At 32.0% G+C, this 24,230-nt stretch overlaps 1 protein-coding gene across 4 annotated transcripts in view; it reads right to left on the reverse strand.

Annotated features, from left to right (window-relative positions):
* The window catches only part of PTPRK (protein tyrosine phosphatase receptor type K), a 524,091-nt gene that overhangs the window by 15,398 nt on the left and 484,463 nt on the right, over positions 1–24,230 (reverse strand). For 2 of the 4 annotated variants that reach the window (XM_054697814.1, XM_054697813.1), the window contains exons 15-23: positions 18,478–18,638; positions 16,565–16,600; positions 12,074–12,258; positions 10,174–10,261; positions 9,084–9,160; positions 6,242–6,278; positions 3,652–3,749; positions 3,023–3,139; positions 1,342–1,496 (exon numbers count right to left, since the gene is read on the reverse strand). In XM_054697814.1, the coding sequence (XP_054553789.1) occupies positions 1,342–1,496; positions 3,023–3,139; positions 3,652–3,749; positions 6,242–6,278; positions 9,084–9,160; positions 10,174–10,261; positions 12,074–12,258; positions 16,565–16,600; positions 18,478–18,638 (954 nt within the window). The remainder of the gene's footprint in view (positions 1–1,341; positions 1,497–3,022; positions 3,140–3,651; positions 3,750–6,241; positions 6,279–9,083; positions 9,161–10,173; positions 10,262–12,073; positions 12,259–16,564; positions 16,601–18,477; positions 18,639–24,230) is intronic. The other 2 variants (XM_054697815.1, XM_054697816.1) reach the window with 1 other exon arrangement.

The raw sequence follows: 24,230 nt of genomic DNA on the forward strand, positions 1-24,230 counted from the left end.
AGGAATGTTTCTCCAATTTTACATACAGAGTCTATGCAACAAACAAGATAGAATTGGATTTGGGAGAGGGGTGTGTGTGCTTTATATTTTGCTTAGCTTCTTCCATACATAAATTCAGAGATACGTAAGTTTAAGTGGAAAATGACACTTCTGTTTCAAGAGAGTATTTGACAATCTTGTAGTATTTCTGAAGCAAGCAATTTATAGGAAAATAAACCTCTATAATAAGTCAAGATATCCTTGAATTGAAAATCTATTCATTGCATTTTATAAATGCACAGATGGACAACTAACATTTTCTTTGTCTGGATTTGGCCACTTCTCTTAAACTCACTGTTCTTTTAGAAATTTAAGCGTAAGATGTTGTGGTTATCTCTGTTCGTTTTTTCCCCCTACCATCTTCTCAATCACTTTCCCAGGGATTGAGACAAGAAAGCAATTGAAGAGTACATCAGATATCTTGAAGGGGATTGAGCTGAATTTTTTTTTTCAGGGTACATAGTATCTGATCCTTATGGGATGCTTTACTGTTATTTCATTCTCTTTTGGGCTTTTTAACCTTTTAAATATGGTCACTTAATTTCTGAATAGACTGAATTTTCAAAAAGAAAAAAAAAAAGCTTAAGAAAAACCTGTTATAAACTTGTACAGCACAGTATTTGAGAATGGTGTGCAAATATAGGGAAAGCTCTTCAGATTCAACAGTTATTTTTCTGTTCAAAATGAGGCCATGTAATTTGCTTTTAGTGTCTCTGAATGGTTGTTTTAAGAGACATTTCTAATCAGAAGAAAGTCTACATATAATGTTCATGTTTTTCTGGCATATATTTGCTGGCTCTCTCTGATGCAGTTTTCAAGGTCTTCTGATAGATGGCTTAAAAAAATCTTAAATAGCTGTTTTGCAGTACAAATTCTTGCAATTTAGACCATTTAGTAGCTTTGTATGTTGCAAATTTAGTTTTAAAAGCTGGAATTCTATTGGGAATTTACTAAATTGGCAAGAAATTTCCATTTCAACCTACCATTTCATATAATATGGGATTTGCAAAGCAATTAAAAAAAAAAAACAGAAACACAGATGTTGCCACTAAAAGGCAGAGTTTCTACATTCACAACTGTTGACAACATTGCACACATTAGGATGAATGTATTTATTTCCTAACCTTCTATTTGATATCTTCCTTATAGCTAACTTTTATTTTATTTTTGTTTTACCTTATGTGGAATACATACAATCTGGAACTTTGTAAGTGTGCAATAATTTTGTACTCAAAGAGCCTTGTCTTCATATTTTAAAGAAGCTGAGTGCACACAATGGACACCACTTGGACCGCTACTCACCTGCAATGCACAACAATGGGGCCAGCACTGGGAGGGTTCGAGAACTTGACTCGCCGGATAAAGGAAAGAAGCCCTGTGGCATGGTATGGAACTCCATGGTCAGGCCAGCCAGTGAAATGGAACTGTTTCACTTCACGGATCTCATTGTATCCCCTCTGAGGGAACAGGAAAGGGAGAGTTATCAAAAGGATCAAAATAAAGCCATTAAACACAATCACACCTGACCGACAATGAAAAAGTAAGCAACATCATATCTTTTCTGGAAAAAAAAAAAAAACTCCTAGGCATGACACGGCCTAGGAGTTTATTTTTATGGTCAGAAAAGTACCAAAGGAGGAAAATCAGACTTGCTCAGTTCTGTAAGTCTGGGTAAGTTTTATTTATGTTGACAGTTTGTTCCTTACTAGGAATGACAACACAAAAATTATTAGGGGAAAAGGAAGAAATGGGAAAACTGAAATGTTGCCCTATTGACCCAATGCACTGAGTTCTCAAGTGGTGTATAAAAACAACTTTCCAGTTTCTCATCTCACAAAGAGATTTTAATGCCTTCCTTGCTTATCCATGTTGAAAATGGTTTTGAAGCATAGCATGCAGGGATTTTCCAGAACACTGCTACTCTAGATTGGTTTGTAAAAATACACAGTTAAGCCATTCTTTGGGCAAACTACTTTTCTTAACTGTGAAATTATTCACCACACAGAGTATTATTCATAATAACAAAAAAATACAACATGATAAAAAAGAAACATCCATTGTTGTGCCTCTCTCATATTGGGTTAAATTAAGAGAGCTCTTTAAATGTACATTTCAAAGCCTTTTCTCCGCCTTCTTGTAAAGGAAGCCTGTAGATTGTGGTAGCACAGTCTGGACAGCATAGACGAAATGCTGCAGAATTTAGGTTTAAGAATCTATATTTATAGTAAAAACAAAAACCTACTATAATCTGTGTAATTCCAATTCCACTACAAGATGTGAAATTGCAATCTCACTTGTTCGATCAGTAAAGATAAAAAATTCATGAAATAAATGAATCAAATCTAGTAAACATATCTTTTGATTTTATCCTATATAGCCCATGTCACAAAACCTTGGAAATCAGTGATCATTTATCATTCTTCTAGTTCTAGTCCTGGCACAATGCCCTAAGCAAAGCAGAGCTCAGAAAATAACTATAATAGTGATAATGACAAACATTATCATGGAATCATGTTAAGTTTTCTTCACTACTTTTTAAGTCAAGTCTATCAATTAAAGGTTAAAGGTCATAAATTGGTTTAAGACCTGATTTTAGACCATTATTTCATATTCTCTGTTTTACCCTTTTAATGGAGTTGCTATAAGGGCCTTATTCTTTTTAGTAAATTTTAATATCTGGAAAAGTATGTTTCCTTATCTTTCTTTTTTACTTAAATTTTCCTGATCAATTTTCAAATACATGATTTCACAAACCTGTCAATCTTTTCCAATTTTAAATAACCAGAAATCAAGTTAAAAATAAAAACTCAATGATGTTCCAACTGATTATATTATATTAAATCCATTTAGTATTAAAACTAAGCATTTCCATTATGAGGCAAGGCATATGTCTCCATTTATTCACATTCATGTCCTTGACAGAGATTTTAAAGAGGAAAAAACAGCTTTAATATCCTTATTTTTAGAATTTTAGGATACTTACTCTTTCCAGGGTGAATGTCCTAACTACATATTCAGCAAGTGGTTCCATTTCTACACAAGTTACTTTGAAGTCACCATAAACTTCAGTATCATCAGGCCAATACTTATAGCATTTAACCTACATAACAAAAAGAATATATAAATGGGCTTCAAGATATAATGTACATTAAACAAGACATTTTAATTTCACTGATAACTCTTCAGTTCACAATTACAATAGTTAACAATTCTGTAAGTGATATAAAAGTCTGTTACACAAGAAATAGACTGACATCTCATCAAAATACATCTGATAATGCAATTAAATTCTCGTACAAAATCAAATTTATTTTATTATCCAATGAGAAATCAGGTATAGGAGGTCTTAAAATAATATCAGTTCATTATTATAAGACTGTTGAGAAATAAGCAATTCCTACTGACATTAAATGAAATGATATGTTTTCATTATAAGTTGTTTTGCTAAAAGTTGCAATTTCAGATTCCAACAACTTATCAATGACACACATTTGAAATGCTATGGCCTGTGAATTTTTTCAAACAATTGAATGATATTCTATTTTTAGTCTGATGTTTTGCTATTTGACTTAGACTCATGTTTTTTGAACAAAAAATCATTTTTGCCCTTACCCGGCCAACCTCAACTAAATTTGTAACCATCACAATGCAGGCAGACTGCTCTTGCCAGATCATCCTCCAAAAATCATATACTGTTTCATGAACTGGGCCTAGGAAGAAATTAATTTGAACATTATGTTATCAGAAAATTTGTAGTGAGCAAGTTTAGGTGAGACAAAAAGCAGAGTAAACTAAATAAATTAACCAAGAAAATTGAAGGTCTGACACCAAATTCACTAAAGTCCTTAAATTCAAGTCATATCTAAATTCACTATAGGGAAAACCATAGGCATGTACAGTGTTTTTTGTTTTAAACCTTCCTTCCATGCATTCTAATTAAGAAGATATCACTAGTTTAGTAGTGTACTACTACACTATCAAATTCCTTTAATTCATCTCCAAAGATATGTGCAAAGAAAAAGTCATGTCGTGGATGGCACTGGAAGGGATCATGCTCAGCGAAATAAGCCAAAAAGAAAAAGAAAAATACCGGATGGTCTCACTCATAGCAGGAATCTAGAAAACTTAAATAAGGGACCACGAAAATGAATATAAGAAAGTGAAAATCAAAATCAACAAAAAACTATGAACCAGAGACACTTTTTGGGGGGTGGGGGGCGGGAGGGGAAGGATTGGGGTCAGAATGGGGCGTTTGCAATTGTATGGGGGAATATAAAAATAAAATTTAATATTTAAAAAAAAAAAATAATAATACTCAAAAAAAAAAAAAAAAAAGATTTATTTTAAAAGATTTATTTATTTATTTATTTATACAAGAACTGGGGTACAGGCCAGAGGTGCGGGAGGGTGAAAGGATTCACCAGAGACAGTGTTCACAGCAAGATTTCTTTAGGCCTTGGACTCTTGGGCCAGAGCACAAGATTCTTACCTTTAAATCCTTTCTGTAAATTATTTTTCAAACATAAAATATTGCCTCAAGCAAATAATATCAAGTGCTCACATTCATAATACAAAAGAAATATTGAAAGGTGAAATGTCATATTTTACTTAGAGGTATAATAGAAAGGCAGCAGGGGGATGAGGCATGAAATAATGTAAAATATGAAATTCTAGGAGTACTTCCATTAATATTAATAATTAGCATTCTTCATTTAACCATGTATGATTAGTGCATGATTTGGTTAATGTATAGCTTCATAGATTCAGAATCACTATAAAAAATGTAGATTTTTAAAATTTAATATTTTCATTAAAATCTGAATTATCCAAAGATGCTGAAAATGAGTCCATATTGAAGGACCTTGTTTTAATGACTTGAGAAGGGCATTTCCAAAACATTGCTTAGGGAAGCTCTCAAAGAATTTAAAAATGCTAAAAATATAAAACTTAAAGAAAAAAAAAAAAAAAAGAAAAAGTCATGTCGCCATCAACTAAATAGCACATATTACTAATTAAATAAAAGCCCATCATTTATAAATAATAAATGTTAGGGGTTCATGAATAAACATTATACTTATAAGGACACATCCTAATCTTTTTTTGTAGTGTCATCTCCAAACTGCAAAAGCTTATACTGGCAATACTCCTCAATACTACCATAAACCTAGACTATTGCTCACCAAGGATGAGCTTTGTAACTTAAAGAATTTACAATTAAACTCAATTTCTCTAAGGATATGTGAAAACATTTAGAAAATGACATTAAAAGCAAATATAGTTTTTGTCTAACTTTCCTCTTTTATAAAATAGATGTGCAGGTTTCTCTTCTGATAGCCAGTGGTCAACTATTGTTTTTAAATTTATTTTTGCACAGAAGAACTGGGGTGTAGGCCAGAGGTGCAGGGGGTGAGAAGATTCACCAGAGACAGAGTGGGGAGCAGAACAGGCAGAATTACTGAAATATACTGCAGAGGGGAGCAGTGGATGAGACAGCAGAGGTCTGCTGTGCATTATGTGGGTTAGCTCCCTAGCTGGGGATCAAACTCAGGCCATAGGGGTGACAGCACTGAGACATAACCCCTATGGCACCAGGAAGCTCCCCCAGTGGCCAATTTGGAGAGATAATTAAAGGTGGGTGTTTCTTATTGTTAGGATATTTTGTCCCCCTTTATAAGATTACAAGATTTTTCCTACCATTTTCTTATTTTACATAAAGAATAAATATGATTAAGTTCCCTTTAGCTCTTTGTTTTGTCTCAGTCTTGAGTTATAAAAAAAAAAACGCTCAAATCCAGTCTAACATCTAATTTCAACAACAGAGGTTTGGGTACTATTACATTCCAGGCCAACAGACTAATGCTGCAAGAAAATAGGAGCCTTGCAAGATGAGACCTTTCAGAAAAAATAAGAAATGCCTCTGCCTTATTCTAGCAGTTGGTGCTCTGGGATCTCAGGATATCAAGATCAAATCATAAAAAACTATCAGCAGCTTCTCTTTTACTGTAAATCAAAAAATAAATCAAGCTGTATGTATGTTTTAAATACAGTAAAACCATTTGTATTATAAAAATGAGTACAGACAGTGTTATTTAGAAAAACTAATTTTTTGTTAATCAGATAAAATTGCAAAAACCAAAAATACCATATAGATGAATAAGCAGGTTTGGGTATTCAATAGCATTTAAAACGTCAAAGTTTTTACCTTGAGTTGCAATGTAATGGCTTGGTCTCTGGTAGCCCTGAAACAGGAGAACAAATTGGTTAACAATTTTATATCAGTATCAGAAATAAATTAATGAAGGCATAAAAAGATGAAGATAACAACCTGTTAAGATTAAATTATAGTAAAAAAAAGTCCAGAAATGAGTAGTGAACTCAAAGTTCACTTCTCAAACCTAGGGTATCTGCAAGGTAAACATAAAGCAAAAATGAAATATTTTAAGAGCTCTGATTAGAATATATATTGCATAATTGAGTTTTGCTTGCTAGGTTATAACCTCAGATTTTGATTGGTTTCACTAAAATGTTTATGCCTTCATGTTAATCTTTAGTCATTCATTCCTGGCAAAACTGTCATCAAAATATTAATTCTCATTTTATCATCCAAAAGTACAACACACTGCATTACACATGGACAATGACATATTAGAACCATAAAAAAATAACAGAACATTCCAATGTTAGAGCTGGACAATGCATATGTGCATCAAGTCAAAGTCCTGCTGAGATTGCTTAGAGAATATTCCTGCTCTATAATATGTTTAGGAATATGCCAAAACTATTTTGTGTGTGCAGATGATATTAATTTACACACACATAATTATATGTACACACATATATAGGGAAAGGAACTTTGAAAAAAAAATGCATCTTGTCCCAAATAAAAGGTTTAGTATTTTCCGCTTTTCTTTTTAGTGTGTTGGAGTTTTATGTGTGGTTATTTAATATTGTTTCAATGAAAAATTAATCCAGATAAATAAATTGCTAATTTGCTTTCAACTGGTTTGAATTCCAATATATCATGAGTAGCAACAATGTTAATGGTATAACAAATGGTCAAATTTGTTGAATTTGCTATGTATTTATCTGAGGACATTAATAAAGGCCCACATTTCAGGATGGACAATTCAATACACATATAAATGCATGTTCACTGAGCTCTCCAGTCTAAAACTGGAAAGGTTGAGCATTATACTTTTTCATATTTGGAAGTTCTCTATTTCTTAATATGCCAACTTAGTACAATGTTTCATGGGACAAAATTTTTTTCAAGCTTTATAAGCAGCTTATCTCCTGTTTCTTTATAAAACAGTTACCAACTACACAAGATGTTCTTTAAAATATAATATACTATTGGAAAAGGAAAATAATGAAATTGTGAAGTAATCAGCCAAAATATACAGGGGTCTTAGCAAAAAAGTCAGATAACAACACAATCTCACTTAGAACACAATTTTCCCTTCCAACAGGAAAGTAGTATTATAACAGACTCCAGTGTAATATGTCTTGGCAAAAAATCACAGTGAAGTTAAAGGTAAGAACAAGTAAAATTTTGTTAGAAAACTGCTGCTTTCTTATTTTAAGGAGTAGACCATAAGCTTAGTTTTACATGTTGAAATGTCTGATAAATTTAAAATACTGAATGAAAATAAAATGATCAGAAATTTAACCTATATACTCACAGATTATACTTAATATAATTAATTCAAATATATAAATGAAAATGTACAAAATAATGGTAAAAAGATGAACTTAATAAATGTGATAAAAATTATTTCCTATTTATGGAAATTTCAAAAGTTGGGTCTTAATTTCATATTTTATATATAACACATGTATAAAATTTATTTTATATACACACAAATATATGTATATATAAATGTCCTGCAATATTTGATACTTATACTTTTGCCTTATAATTAATCCATATTTTGAATTTATCAATTTCAGCATACCTAGGATTCCATTATTTAAAAAACGGCTGAAATTCAATGAATGGTTAGTATGCACTAGGCATTTTGCCAAATGCTCAACATGTCACTTCATTTAATTTTCACATCAAAATGATGAAGCTAGTACTATCATTGTCTTCACTATAAAAATGAGGACATCGAGGCACAGAAAGATGAATTTTCACAAGATTTCCATAGTGACTTTGAACCAGGGAGTAGGCATAGTGTTATCCTTATTACATATAATTTAATGTATTTCCTCTTTAACGATATTTTATCTTTTATTTGACAATTTTCTACTAAATAAAAACTTGTATGTAGATATGCTTGTACCGAAAATTTACCATTGGAATGTATGATCAAAACAAATTTTTGGTTTGTATGATTCGATATATATGTGTGATATGTACATTTTACAAAAGCAATTTAGTAATTATTTTGCCTAAATACTTTTAATAATTTACAGCCAATACCACACACCACAAAATAGTCTCCCTACCCATTTTTAACATGAAGTCAAATGTAAAAAGAAAATTGCAGAAACACTAATACACATCATACTATCCAGCTTCTCACATATTTGGGGAAGGGTAAGAATAAAAGCCAGAAACAGAAATTATCAACAAATAAAACTCAAGTACATAATAATTTGTCAAAAGTTAAAAATTGTCTGTTTTTTCTAAACATAGAAAAGGGAAGGAAGTAAAATACACCCTTATACATATAGGAGTTACAAAAAAATGAACATAGATATACTGTATGAGGCTAATTAGGTGAAGCATGCAGAAGTAACTAGTTATAAGCATTAGTAATAACTGTCATTAAGAGAAATTATATTAAAAATTTATGAGTGCTGTTATTTACATATAGTGGTACTTACATCCCTGTACAGCCAAATCTACAGCCCAAACCAAAGTCAGGTGTGAAAGAAAGCACAACAACGTCAGTAAGTACTAGGACGTAGAACAAGAAAAGTGTACAGTTTGTTCTTTATTTTAAAAAGCTAGTAATTACTTTATAGGTAATAACAAGCAAAAAGATTCACATATATAAGCCAACAAGTTGGGATGACTTAAATATAAAAATACTTACATCTATGTAATTGGCATTAATATAGTCTGAAGAAGGATCATCTTCAACAGGTTGCAAGATTACTCTAGAGTGGTCATCTAGAATTTTTAAATAATAAAAAATTATTCATTCCTTCTATGCACTATTACTGATAGAGATTTGAAATAACTCAAAGATTGATGATAGTTTATTTATGATGTACTATTATAAAAATTTCCTTCAACACAGTCATTTGAAGGCATTCAAGTTGTTAATAAAGTTTCAATTATTAGAATCTTTATAGTTAGTAAACTTGTAGCGGACATGATGTCTGATGAATTATCATCTGAGTTACATAGACTTGTCTAAACAACTGCATTTGCCTTAACTTCAAATTTTGCTACATAGGCATGATTTTAAATATGTGGGATTTTTCACTGGACTATACAGCAAATGAGCTACAGAAATAGGAAGCAGATGTTGAACTCCTCTCAACTTCCTATTTACTGAGAGATAAGGTTAAATTTGATGTAGTATGTGATTCTTTAAAATAATTTAAATTGATAATAGATTGGCTAAAGGAAATCAGTAGCTCATTATAAACCCAACTGTTACTTTCCTCACTGCTCCTCTGGTTTTATATGGCAATTTATTCTTTATACATGCATCTTAAAGGCTTAATTAGAAGAAAATCCATAATAATCAATCGCATGGAGTAAATGGAGCTCAGGCACTGGTTCAAAGAAGGAATAAAGATATGTGTAAATAACACCTCTGCTTTGAATACCTTGGAGAAAGTGTTTTAGCAATTTATCACTTAAAATATCTTTTTCATTATCATGCTCTTCAGTTGTTAAAAATACTGCCATGCATTGATGGGCAAACATAAAATCAAACAGCATGTTCTCTCCACAGGGTGAGGAGTCTGAGTCAATGTATTTAATGAAGATGATAATTTTGGAGTCACGGCCAATATCCAATGCTGTTTTAATATTAAATAGATTACTTTTTAAAGAGATGTGCCACCTTTGGGACTTACTTAAAGTTTAAAGCCACAGAAGGAGTTATTACAACTTATTATTTATATTCTACACACAAGATTTGCTTTACCAAGAATTTTATGAGAACTTACATGCTATAATGTTTCCATATCGGTTTTTTGCTCTATTTTGATCTTTTTTAGCTACATCCCAAGAAGCTGACTGTCCTTCAAAGAAACTCTGAAAAAAAAAAATTAACAAGCAGACAGAATTTAATTCCTTTTCTTTAATCAGGTTTATCTGTTCTGAAGACCAAAATAGTAAAAGTCACTCCTCTCAGAGAGAACGGGAGTCCTGCAGTAATAAACAAGTTTCTTTTCAGAACTTGAAGCTTGTTTTCTGGGCTCCTCCTTGTTCATCTTGGATTGAACTGAGCTCAAATTAAGGACAAGAAACAACTTAAGAGGAAAAAAAAACCCTGAAAATATTTAAAATCTAATATTCCTATAACTGTGAGATGAAAGTAGAAAGAACACGAAAAACCTAACTACTTTTTTTTTTTAAACCTAACTACTTTTAATGAATATCATTAAAATATGCTTTGTTTAGCCCTTATAACAGGAAAAAGAAAACATGCTTGTTCCCTAAGTATTCATTACATTGTGTATTTACATCATATTTCAGTTTCTTTGAATATTATGAAACAGACTGAATATCTACAATAAGGAACCATATAAAAAATAAAGTGTCTCCAGCGCCTGGAATCTTAGAACAGATGAATTTAATTGGTTTAATTGCCATATGCATCAATTTAAAATAGGGGTGTAGATTTATTTTTGCAGCAAAACTTAAACTTTGCTCAACACAGGAAATGGGGTCTTCAAAGAATCAACCGTCTTTGAAGTGAGCTACACAGGAATACACATGAAATGAACAGAGAGAACCAGCTCTGGCAGAATATTATAATTCCTTGCACTATTTTGTTACCACAGCATAGTGTTTCCGGCATAGATCTAAAAACAACCTTCAAAATTCAAAGATAATTTTATTCACTCCCAAAATAAGACATAAAGACTAAGATATTTCTAAATTAGAAATTCTAAGACTTGTTGGGGGGTGGGGGGCGGGAGGGGAAGGATTGGGGTCAGAATGGGGCGTTTGCAATTGTATGGGGGAATATAAAAATAAAATTTAATATTTAAAAATAAATAAATAAATAAATAAATATACTGCAATACTTGACTGATACTAAAAAAAAAAAAAAAAAAAAAAGAAATTCTAAGATTCTTCATTAAACGACGTATTCTGAATGCTTTCACTTTAAATGTATGTGCAAGGTGGTACATGATGGTGGAGAAGCTTCTGTTCACAGCCCAAACAGATATTTTCCAGTAAAGATTGGCAAAGGAACTTTTTCCTTTTTGTTATAATTTGTTTATTTGGAAGTTCAATTTAAATAATTTTTGGCAGAAATTCAGGTATTTAGGTTTGAGTCAGAAAGAGAAATAAAGCTGGTAGGAGAATCTCCTACATCCTTCTTTTGATTTCATTTTTTCTGCACTTAGAGTGTTTTTTCTTCCCAGTCTCCCTCAACCAAAACCCCACAAATCTAAGAGTGATAAGCAGTGTATGTGTGACCCCATTTCTCAACAGAGGGTCACAGGCAGAGGTGGCGAAGTACTTGCTTCAGTCATTCAAATGATAGAATCTGTAATGTTACAATGATACCAAAGGTATCCTGCTGTATAATTTTGAGTGGGGTAATACGGCTAACAAGAATTTAAATAATTACAGTAAATAATGTATGGAACTTGACATTTTTAAATTCTTAAAAAGAATTTTGATCCAGAGATATCTAGGAAAATGCCCTTTAATTTCAATTCTGTTTACCACCATCCACCTCAACACACCCCTGACTGCATTCATAAACATGGGGTTAGAGAAACTATCGACTATTTCATTTCTTGTTATATAAAATGGAGGGGAAAATGTTAAATTGCACTGTGTATCATAGTTCGAAACAATGTTTTAACATAATATTGAAATTTTCACCTCATATTCCTCTTTGAACCCATAGCTGTCTGATGTCTTCATGAGATTAATGTGCTGTAGTAAGTCGGCTACCCTGATGGCTGGGTGCAGCTGTCCCGTCTGGTAAGGGGATTCTGTCCCCTCACAGAGGTATCGAGGCACATCTAGAAGACGACTGGATTCTGCTGTAGCACTGTGGTTCTCATCTGGCATTTTTCATATTCCAGAAGGTTAAAAAAAGACAAAGTTATCTTGTTTAATATACATCTATGCAAAGAAGTTGTTAAAACCTTAAGATTTTTCTGACAACAAATGGGGAAAGAAATACAGTACAGACTAATGGCAGCACCCCCATAAACACAGCGCCATTGGTTTCCTCTCAAGGCATGAGGTCAGAGCATTTTATGATTACATCAACAAGACAAAAGATGCTGTGAGATGGAGAAAGATCGCTTCCTAAAGTTGTAAATGGGAGATATTGCTGAGTTTTTACTTTTTCTTTTTACAGTAGTCCTAGCAGTATAGAGTGGGATGAGGAGATTATGTTGTCAATGAGAGTGGTGATTTCATTGTCAATTAAATTGAAAAAATTTTTCCCACCCATATACCAACCACCTACTAAGCAACCCATTAACCTACAGGGTGGTTCTTCTTGCCCTGTGGTCCTACTATGCCCTCCTACCAGGAATCTCTTACCATAACACACTCCAGATTAGGAAACATGGGCACTCTCCAGAAAAATTCCTGGATGCCAGTATGTCTGCTGTATATGTTACATGGGTGTACATACTCATTATTTGTCGACTTGAATTATTACTGTTCTTTTTATTTCTAGTATATTTGACTTTCCTGGCTTTCATCTGAAGGATACCTGGGTATGTGTCTAGGGAAAAACATGGGTACTCCTCTAGTAATATTCCCTGGTCATCCAGACTGAGCTACATAGCTCCTATTTTAAGGAATTTGTTCTCCTGCATGTTACTGCAGTCATTCTAATCATTTGTTTATTGATCTATTTTCCTCACTAAACACTGAACACTTAGAGTGCAGACAGAGCTATATTTTCCTTTTTATTCCTAGCACCTGGGGCAAAGCAGTCACTCAGTAAATTGTCCATGAATGAGTTAAATTCATTTGAATGCCTTACCACCCATAGTTAAGTGTAGAACTCATTTCAATGGTGTTATTAACTAAATAGGAAAAGAAACTTCTAAGTCTCTTTCTAGCACAAGGAGGAAGAAAAGAACAAGAACATTTTACCTATGAAGAATAAATATTATTTTAATGACCATTTTACTAATCATTACAATGATAAGAAGCATGCTTATATTTATCACATTTAAACTTACCACTTAAGAAAAAAAGCAAATGTTTTAAAGGGTGTTACTTTGAAAAGCATTATACTACCATACTCATTAACAAAAGAGAAAGTACACTCTTAGGGGAACTTCTGTTTTTAATGATAATGCATACTGTAGAGAACGATATTTAATTAACAGTTAAACATATTTCAAGTGCTGGTACAATTGCCTGTTCTATCACCAACTCTACAAATAGGATATGGCAAAAAATGAATTGTTGTCCCCATGATAAACATTTTTTCTTCCTGGAGAAGGGGGAAAAAAAAAAAAGAACCCCACAATCAGATTTGTGTGCTTCTATAATTTAGCTTGATTGCATTTACTTTACTTCTCTTATTAGACTGAAAGCATTTTTTTTTGCATTCACTTCTAAAAATACCACATTGAATCAAACAAACCCCTGGTTGTGACCTAACCACCCAGCTGAATTCATGCCTTTTACTCAGGTTTTTCCCACCCCCTCCACACAAACATTTGCTAGCAATCATGATTTACGAGCATTTCCTCTTCTTTCTATAAGACTACACTTGTGATCTAGCTTTGCTAAAATATTACAATCAATAGACTGACATAGAGAATATATATATATATATATATATATATATATATATATACACACACAGTAAAATTAAATTCAGAAGCCAATGATGTGGGCACTATCATAGAGTATACAGTTTTTAATGTAAAGAAAACAGATGTCAGAGAAGCAAAGTGCAATAATTCAAGCTGGACTATGCACAGAGTATCCAGGACTCTGTGAAGTAGCCCCAGAGCTCACATCGTACCGACTGGAGCAAGGGAATATTTACAATGGTACAAAGCTCAGTGAGAAACACAGAATTCACCCAAATATTACATGCTTATGTCCCAATAGGAAAGAGACAGTGCCTTTTGTTTTGCATTAAGTTTTAATACAGCAATACAATGAGCAGTATTCTTAAAATAATCACATATGAATTATTAATCTTAATACATTTCCACCTCATTAAGCCACCTAATAATGTGACTACTAGAAAGAGTACATGTACTAATCATTATCCTTATTATACATTTAAGAATAATAACTTCAAATATTTCCTTGCTGGAAAGAATTTCTAAGCATTCTTTGGAATACACTTACCAGTTATAGGGACTTTAACCCAACGAAGCAGTAAAACACAAAAAACAAAAATATGAATCAATACAAAAAGTTTCTAAGCTATTTTTAAATCATTAAGTAGATATAGCAAGCAATATTTGAAGTATTTTAAATATTGCTTTATAAGTACAAAATCAGTTGGACGCAAAACAAAGGTAAACATCATGATTCTAAGAAAGATGAAATTGCAAAAAATCATTTCTACATCTGATATGCTTAATGATTGTTTTCAAAGAACAGATATTAAAAAAACAGCTTGACTATCAAAATGAAATAAAATGTGTAAGAAATAAATTTTTAGTTTATATGAATAGATTTTATGACTGTTACATTAAGTTTAGTTTTCTTTAAATATTAACAGCTCTTTCATAGGAAAGATTACTAATACTACAATAATCTCTTAAACTTTATCATTTCTAAAACACATATATTTTTTCTTTACAATGAATGTGAAAAAGTTATGTTGCGAATTACACAGTTTTATAGATAGAGAGATAAAAGTGTAACTATAGTCATGAATCATGTTGGGAGTCCCAGGATTGAGACTTGGACCCAATTCTCCATGTTCTAAAAAAATACTGTAAAGACATTTAGGCAACTTTTTTTTTTTTTTTTTGTGGGACCCTCACCCGTGGCGGGGGATGGAACTGGCGCTGCCGAGGCTGCGGGCAGCCTCGCAACCCAGCGCTCAACCACTGCGCCACCAGGGGACGCCCCTCCAGTGAGCATTTAATAGTTTGAGGTTTATGTACTAGTTTGTTATAGACAGTAGTCTATCCTGCTCACTAGATGACAATTTCAGAGACATTAGGTATCTCCCCAAGAATCATGATTCCTGGCTCCTCCTTATAAGACCAAGTCACTTCTTGGGACAAATTCCCCAGTTCAATTCCTGACATTATTGGTGTGGAAATCAAAGGGCAAGTGCAATTAGAGAGAGAGATTGTTGCATGTCAGATTCTTTTTGAAAAAAATATATATCCTTTATATTATAAAATTGTAATTTTAATAATTATAGTGAAAATTGAATTAATTGCATCATTATAAAACATTTAAAAAGTGTAACTGCTGAATACATGTATAATAAAAGTGTGTGGAAAATGTAAACTAAAGTTCTATATACACACAAGAAATTAAAATATAGAACATAGGAATTGGGAATATTTACAATACATTGATGTGGCAATTTCCACATTTCTTTGTTTAAATCTTAAATACTAGAAAAACTGGAGTAAATCAGATATGTGAAATATAAAAATGCTGGTTATTAATCATTGGTGTGTAAATAGTTAAGAAATAAAGTCCAAGTTGAAATGAAACAATCTGTTTTTAAATATACAGTTAGATTTAAAAATCAATGTAATTTTACAGTTGATAGAAATTTTTGCATTTGAAATTTTACATCAGAAAGGACTATCATTAGCAATACCAGTTATCTCAGATATTATATAATAAATCTTGGCTTATTCTAAATTCCTTGAAAGGTAGCATTCATCATATCGTATGCATATAAAATGCAAAATTCTACATCACTACAGCAAATTTTCCCATAGTTATAAAATTTTAATAACAACAAAACTAAAGCAAATGTCCAGATCCCCATTGTTCACTTGGAATGTTTTGTTGCATTGAAGTTAGGAGGATTTAGAAAATCTCTTTCAATCAGGTAGATGTTTACAAAGGGATTATTCAGATTATACTGGCCCCTGAGATGTGTGTGTTTGGGCTCATTCTAACACAGATAAATAAACATTAGCCATAAATTATGGGCCACTGTCCTTTTCCCTGAATCTATTAGAACTAAGAATTAAAGAATATGTTGGTTTTAAAAAGCAAATGTTATTAATTTGATCTGTTCGATTTGATTTTATTGACTCTTTGACAAGACCATGACTATATTTTTGAAATCAAGCTGCTTCCTGCACTGTAAATAATTACTGTGCAGACAAAACTTTAACTCATGCAAGGAGGTGGGATCCATGCAAAAGAGACGATAAAGAATTAGGGCCTCACCTAACACAGCAGTCGGCACAAGTGGATCATTAGGCACTGGAGGAAAACAAAGTTCATGAAGGAACATATTCCCCTAAAGTTGTATTTTACACACTTTCTCTTTAAAATAGATTTTTCTTAAGAAATGTAATCATTAAATTTTCTTTTACTACTATATTACAATAAGCTTCAAAGACAAGTCCTCTCTTTTAGCTTGGTTTATTTCAAACCAACAGGAAAGGTGCATCTATAATTATACTGCATAACTTGGTTCAATTTTAAAAGCCAGAAAGTTTCAACTTGACATTATAAAGATTATAAAATTGAGGTAAAAACCCCCTTGCATTTGAGATGTAGCAAATGTAAGGTACTTAGAGAAATAATTATCTCATCTTTATTTCAAATAATGTTTTCCAGTTAACATAAATTTAATCCCTTCTCCAGTTCACAGATGGGTATTTATAGTTATACAGCTGAATTCAAGCTCCCTAATAAGGTAGTAACATAGATGATAGAAAAGTTGGGGAACAAAAATGCTTCCTAATCCTTAATTGATTAAATATTAATTATGTGGTTAGAGAGACTTTAGCAATATTTTTTGTTCTCTATTATTTATAATAAAAAAATAGTTCATAAAGGTTCCCTGATGATTAAAAGTAAGCTCCAGTATGACTCAGAAAATATTTCTAACTACTGGTTTGGTGTATATACATAACAGGGAAAATGATGGGTTGCACTTAGGGCCAATAATTACTAAAAATTTTCAGAAGGCGAACATTCCAGATAAAAGTTTCCTTAAAAAAAAAAAAAGATATAAATGCATACAACTTATATACACTTTATTTTCTCCACCTGACCATTACACATATTTACTATCTGCATAGGAGATAATTTCTGTAATTTACTTCTATAATTTACTGCTTTCTATATATACATATTTTCCAAATTGTGGTAAGCAAACGTCTGGGATCTATGGCAGAATGCTTCTGTGTACACAGGTCAAGGATAAACATGATTTGTGTTCCTTAAGCATTAATTTTACTTGGGGATTTGAAGAAACAAAATTTGGTAATTTAACTTAAGTTGAAATAACAATCTAAACATAGAGCTAAAGAAAAGAATATGAAATTCACAGGAAATTTGAAGATAACAGGTAATATTGATTGTGAGGTAATTATTCAAGTATCTGCCATTCATACTTCATACTTAATTCACCCATTCATACTTCAGTGAGAACTATTTTAAAAGTCATGGCATCATATGTCAATATTAGGAATACTTACAATGGATGGAAGGATGGATGGATGGACAGATGGATGCATATGCATATAAATGGATGGACGGGGGAATGCATAGATTTTGTCATCTCCTGTCAATCCCCCAATTCAAGTAAACTTTCAGACCTCAAATCAGATAGTTAACACCATGTAGACTGATCTTTTCCATAGCTAACATTTTATTAATTTTTTCCATAGCTAACATTTATTATAGTAAACTATTTTAATGGAATAATTTTACCCATATCAAAAATTCCCAGAAAAAATTATGTTTCCTTTTATATCAACAGATACTTTTTTATATAGACTCAAATAACAAAATAATTTAAAATAAATTCTGAAATGAACAATTTTTAGAAAAATCAAGTATTTTAGCTTAAAACAACAATATATCTGATCTGAATGATATATGTTCAGAATATCTTTTCAGACTTATTAACCAGATTAAAACAGCTCAAAGTTATACCTAATCCAATATCAAAACTGAAAATGTCTATTTTCAAATTCCATAACACTTCCTCCTTTTTCTCTTTCTAGTTTCTTCTTCCCTTCCTCATAATCTCACTCTTTATTTGAAAGGTAATGTGTAGCATTAATTTCGAGTGAACAAGAAGAGCTTTGAAACTTATTTTTGAAAAATTTTAATGAAGAACTTACATCTTGGGCTAAAATTATGTTGATCCATGAAGGTTAAGGAAAGAGGATCTTCTGCATGGAGTGTGCTCTGATCAGCATAACTTCGATCCATAGCATTTACCATGTGAGTCATCTCCTGCCGGGTGTTGCCCATAGCATCTTTGCGTTTTTTAGCAAGCTTGCTGCCAAAGCAAATATGAAAGGGGAACCTTAGTGTGAGGCTTGAAGGAAAGTTGACACCAGCAGTGAGGAAAGTCCAAGGATAAGATTCAGACGTGGTTTAGAAACTCTAAGAACTGGTTATAACTTTAGGAATTAAGTTCAACATTCTAACAATATTTGCTGATTGCCATAGTACTTGTCAGATGAATACTTTCCATTCAAGTTGTCAATCCAAACCTCTCATCACTCCTTATATTTTATTGTTAAATATATCATAAAATGTAACTATAGTTTATAAAAACCATAAATATAATACTTCTTTGTAGAGTTGTTCAAGGAAAATGTACACTAAAGCTAAGGTTTTGTGTTTCCTCCTGTATGATTAATTTTTTTGAATAGCTTTTAGACATTCTTCTGGGGAATACCATAATTATATTTTCACATTTATTTTATGATAGCTACCCAACTAAAACAATGAACTGTTACATTCTTCCTTATGTTTTATTGCTCAGTAAAAATGCAACATGTGCAGCAATAACACATTTAGCAATATATATTAATGACATTCATTTAAACCTAATTTGAAGACTTTTATAATCAACCACAGTTAGGTATAATGCAAATACACTGAATACAAAGGATTAAATTATATACTGTGTAAGAAAACTGCTTTCAAAAAAGTTTGGAAAATGCTATGTAAAGGTATTACACCAATGATCATAATCTTGAATTATACGCAAGGTCAAATATTAAAAATGTATTTTAGAAGTAGATGACAAGATACTCAGAAATGCCTTATAAATGCAGCAGGGCAAATGACGTATGGGGATTTGGAAGTTACCAGTTAGACTTCCGAGCTACTCAAACACTGACATCTTTATCTCATACATTAAGGATATAATAAACATTGCCTTGTGTGTGTGTGTGAATGTTACACATGAAACATGCAATGAAGAAAACTAATAAAAATATATAAAACATGTAAATCAAATTAACAAGGTGATTTATATAGCTATAAATAAAGGTACTCTAAAATCCTGCAGTAGTCAGATTCTGTTTCTGAGTTGATGGCAGCAGTTTATGTTACCTTGGAAATACTCTTTAGTTGTTTTAATAACACCATTATTCAGCTAGATTACTAGCTAGCACATATTCTACTGATTCTCATTAGTATCTGTACTAGAGTAAATATACTACAAATATTTTTAAAAGACTCATTTAGTAGCTGTGTTTTGTCCAAAGGTTTGTTCTTTAAAAGCACTAATCTAGTAATTAGAAAGCTACTCCTGTGTGGAGTATTTTTCTCTGAGAATTATAGCACTTGGTCTCTGAGGGTAGACATCTAACATGCCCTATATATTGACACACCAGATCTGACACCTAAATAAGACGGTGACAAACTCAAAATTAGAGATTGAAATAGCATTTTTAAAAGAAATAATCATAATAACAATAATAGCACTAAAATAAGAATAAAAATGAAAAAAATATAAAAGGGAGTCCCATCACCATCAGCACTAAAACCAGCAAGCACTATCTCTACTTCATCCCCACTACTACCACTACCACTATTGCTTGTTAGAAATATTCATTCTATTCATTGAAAATGCTACAATTTCTATTTTTTAAGCTAGCAGGTAAAAAGCCTAAAGAAAACATAGAGGTTTAAGACACGCAATCTAAATGAGTATCTCTGTTGATTGTAAGACACTATGGAAAGTAGGGACCTAAAAACAGAGAGAACAGTTTAGGAGACAAGTCTCTAAGTAATACTGCCATTTTATTCCAATGCTAAAGTTTCTGATTTTTAAAGTATTCTTAAAGAGAAGTCATGAATCTAAAAATTTATGTTGAATTTCTTGATTTTTTTCCCAAGTGGTTATGTGTTTTTTTAAACAGTGCATGGGGCATATTAACCACCATCATCTAGGATATCTGTTCACTGGCCTACAATGTTCTTTTATCTCTAATATGTGGCTATCTTCCATTTGTCTCATTTTACCGTGGAGGCTTTATCTGACTGACCCCAATATAACCTGTCTCAGGTTAGGTTTCGCTGCTGGGATGGTTTTATAGTACCGTCTGCTCTGCCTATAATAACATTCATCACATACGATAGCACATTTCCTTTTGTTTTCCCCACTGAGTGTTCCGCCAAAGTTAAGGACTTTCTGTGTATCCTAGCACTTAGAGCAGTGTCAGGTACAGAGCAGACACTCAATAGATACTTATTGATTGGATAGGCTAGGCCTGCCATATGCTTGGCACTTCTCATTTGTTAATTTAATTAATCCTCAGATCGAACCACTAAAAAGGGCATAAGGAACCTAAATATATAGATGAGTTGACTGAAGTTCAGATAAGTTAAATAACGTCCCCAAGGTAATTTATCTAAAAACCAGTGAAAAATGACCTGGTTCCAAGGTCTAAGGTCTTATACTATATTTGGTTGCTGGCATTTTTTTAAACTGTCATATTACAAAATGTATTATAATATAAAGCATTTACTTACTCTAGGAGTTAAACATTAGTTGTTATAAACTGTGAAGAATAATGTGGTTGTGGCAAAAATGTTTAGCCATTTAAAAATATGACTGCAGGTACCAGTGGGGGATTGTTGGGGTGCAAACAATATAGGAAGGGACCCAAAGGTATATAGTGAAAAGATATGGGTGCTCTGGTTAGGTGTGGTGTGGTAATGTACATCTGAAAAGGTGTGAATCTATTTCCCTGAATCATACATAGTGTTGTAAACCAATGTCACCTCAATAATTAAAAAAAAGGTTTTTTAAGTCGCTCTACGTATGCTTTGGTGGTGGGTGTGGTATGAGGTGCATCTGAGATGTGACTCTATGCCTCTGAATCACATATGGTGTTGTAAACCAATAGTATCTCAATTAAAAAAATAGCAAAACAAGTAGTATAAGATATAACTTCTAAATGCTCATTTTCCAGGCCAAGAAAAAAAAATGCATTTCTTATAAAACCTGAGAGATTGAATTGGATAAAAAAACACACCCTGAAATTTGAATTGAATATAATGTAAAAACAGAAGAGACATATTTAACCTTTGAGGCTTTACTTCAAAATACATCTTCTGCATATTTCATAATTGAGGAAAGATTAAAAAAAATGAACTTGCCAGATGCATGGAAGTAAAAGTTTTCATGGCACTGGACTTTTGCTCTCCAGATTCACAAACCTTTGTTAATTGAAAAATGATGGGGAAATACAAACTTCGTTAAAGTCTGCCAGCCAAGCACTATCAGTTTGGTTCTTATACCTTCAGTTTGGTTCTTATACCTTAATCCTCACAACAACCCTGTGAGGTAGGCTTTAATTCAGGCTGTTACAAATGAAATAAAAATTGACATCAGAGCTAAGTGTTTTGATTAAGAACTGAGCATTACTATGACTATGCCAATGAATGTTAGCTTACAGATCACATTAGTTTTTTTTTTTTTAATTTCTACTCTATTGCTGTTTTCATTAAAAGAAAATCTCTGATTTACATTAGTTTTACCAAGAATGCTTAATTAGCTTTTAAGGGGCCTATCTCTGTGATATTCTTTCAGTTATGATTGATGATGTCACAGCCCTAGGTGTTACAAGAATGTATCACAACCCATTACAGAGTTTAAAATACAGAGATGCTATCTATCCAACAAAAAGTTAGCTCCATTCTAACATATTAGATACATTTATGGTGAATGACGAGATTAGTGACATTTTCATAATTAAATACTTATTGATTCCTGTATGTTTGATGCTTTGTATTCCTTGGAGCAAACAACATCTATAATGTGCACTTCAGGATAGTTATATAATTCATTTTGCAACTATTTGAATTTGACAGATGTGCAAATGACTTTCATTATCAAAGCAGCCAACAACATAAACTTCTGCAGGTGGATATATGGGTGGGCTATAAAGAGGAAAAGTGCTCCATCATTGTATGAAATGATGCAGTTAATTACCTTTGGCTTTATCAAACATGATTTAACAAGTATATTATGATTCATCACAACAAGTTAGGAGCATTGTTAGTTTATACCTGCTTGTTTTAGCAGATTTTGAGAAGCCAAATGTTTATAACATTTTAAGTGTTGGCAGACACTTATTTTGTTATAGTCACTGACACTCTAAATTTTGTTGTAAAGCTAGTTTAAATTTACCTAGTGAAATGAATACTGTGGGATATATCCCCCAACTCTACTTAATCATAGTCTTGGAGATTAAAAGTTGGATGATCAAATACTGATGGAGTAAATGCCCAAGAAAACTTTGTTGTGCCTATTCCTTTGAATTAGATGAATATATTTAGATCTAAGGAAACTGAAAATGACTAGAGAGATAGAATGAATAATACTCTCCATCCTTATTCAAACTAGCATCCCATTCTAAACCGAAGAAAAAGCCAGAGAATTTTGGAAGAGCAAAGGACATAGGTGACACATCATTAATTTGCTTTTCAACTATTTTTATTATCAACTTGCATTCTGTGCAGGTTGACAGTTTTTTTTCTTGGTTTTATAAAATCATTGTCCTATTTAACCAATAATAATAAAAAAACCTAAATTTTTATTCTCTAAGAAGAGCTTTTATTTCCTTTTCACTGAAACATTATGATCTTATCCATTTGTTTTATGCAGGAGTGTACTGATTGCCTAGATGGTCATATCAAAGGTTTTCTGAAATTATAACCCATCCTGGATTCCTGGAAATGTAGAGAGAGATGTTATTACATGCAGACCTGAGCTGATTTAAATCCTGTGAAAGCATTTTGAATGTTTGTCTAGGAATACATCATTGGGTCTTTTGGTCCAATACAATAGTATTATATAAAGATAGGGATTAACAAATTATAACTACTATCTCTAGTTTACCAGATGAAGCACGGGTTTGACTTAAGTAAATAAATGATGTTTTGGGCTGTAGACCAAAGTTTGTTATGGAAAACTGTAAATAAAAACTAAAAGTAGCTGAACATACAGAAATACAATATCCCTTTTTAAAAAGATTAACAAAATAAGTTCATAGTTAAACTTTAAAGTTTTAGAATCCATGAAAACATACTTTTTGAAGCAGCACCAAAATTGAAAACATTCTATTTTTTCTTTATTTTTTTTTGAAAAGGGATACTGCATCTTTAACAAACGTAAAGTTGATATCACCCATTTTCTACTTACAGGTAGTAGGAGTAAGAATAGTAGCTCCTCCTGGCAAGCAAATCACAGACAGTGGAAAAAGAGAAGCAATGGTGAATGAAAAGCGTGACTCTGTCACATTCAATAAAGCAGAAAAATGTGCGTTAAAAATAAAATAAAATTCATGTTTTTGGTTTGCATTTCAGTTTGCTCATGCATTGGTTAGGTTTACTTTGCCATGCAATTAAACAGACAGATATGCAATAAAAAATAAAATTTAAAATACATAATTTGAAAAAAAAAAACATGCTGACATTTCTTTTATTGCCAAAAAATTGAAAAATTAAATGAATTGTGTATTTTCAACATGCAGTTAAGCATAATATCATCCATTACCATCTAAATGTCATGACAGATGGAACAGCTGTGTATAGAACTTGTACCCTAAATTGACTATATTTCTTT

The sequence above is a fragment of the Talpa occidentalis genome, unplaced genomic scaffold (assembly GCF_014898055.3).
Source record: "Talpa occidentalis isolate TD23 unplaced genomic scaffold, MPIMG_talOcc4v2.1 talOcc4.2, whole genome shotgun sequence".
NCBI lineage: Eukaryota > Metazoa > Chordata > Mammalia > Eulipotyphla > Talpidae > Talpa > Talpa occidentalis.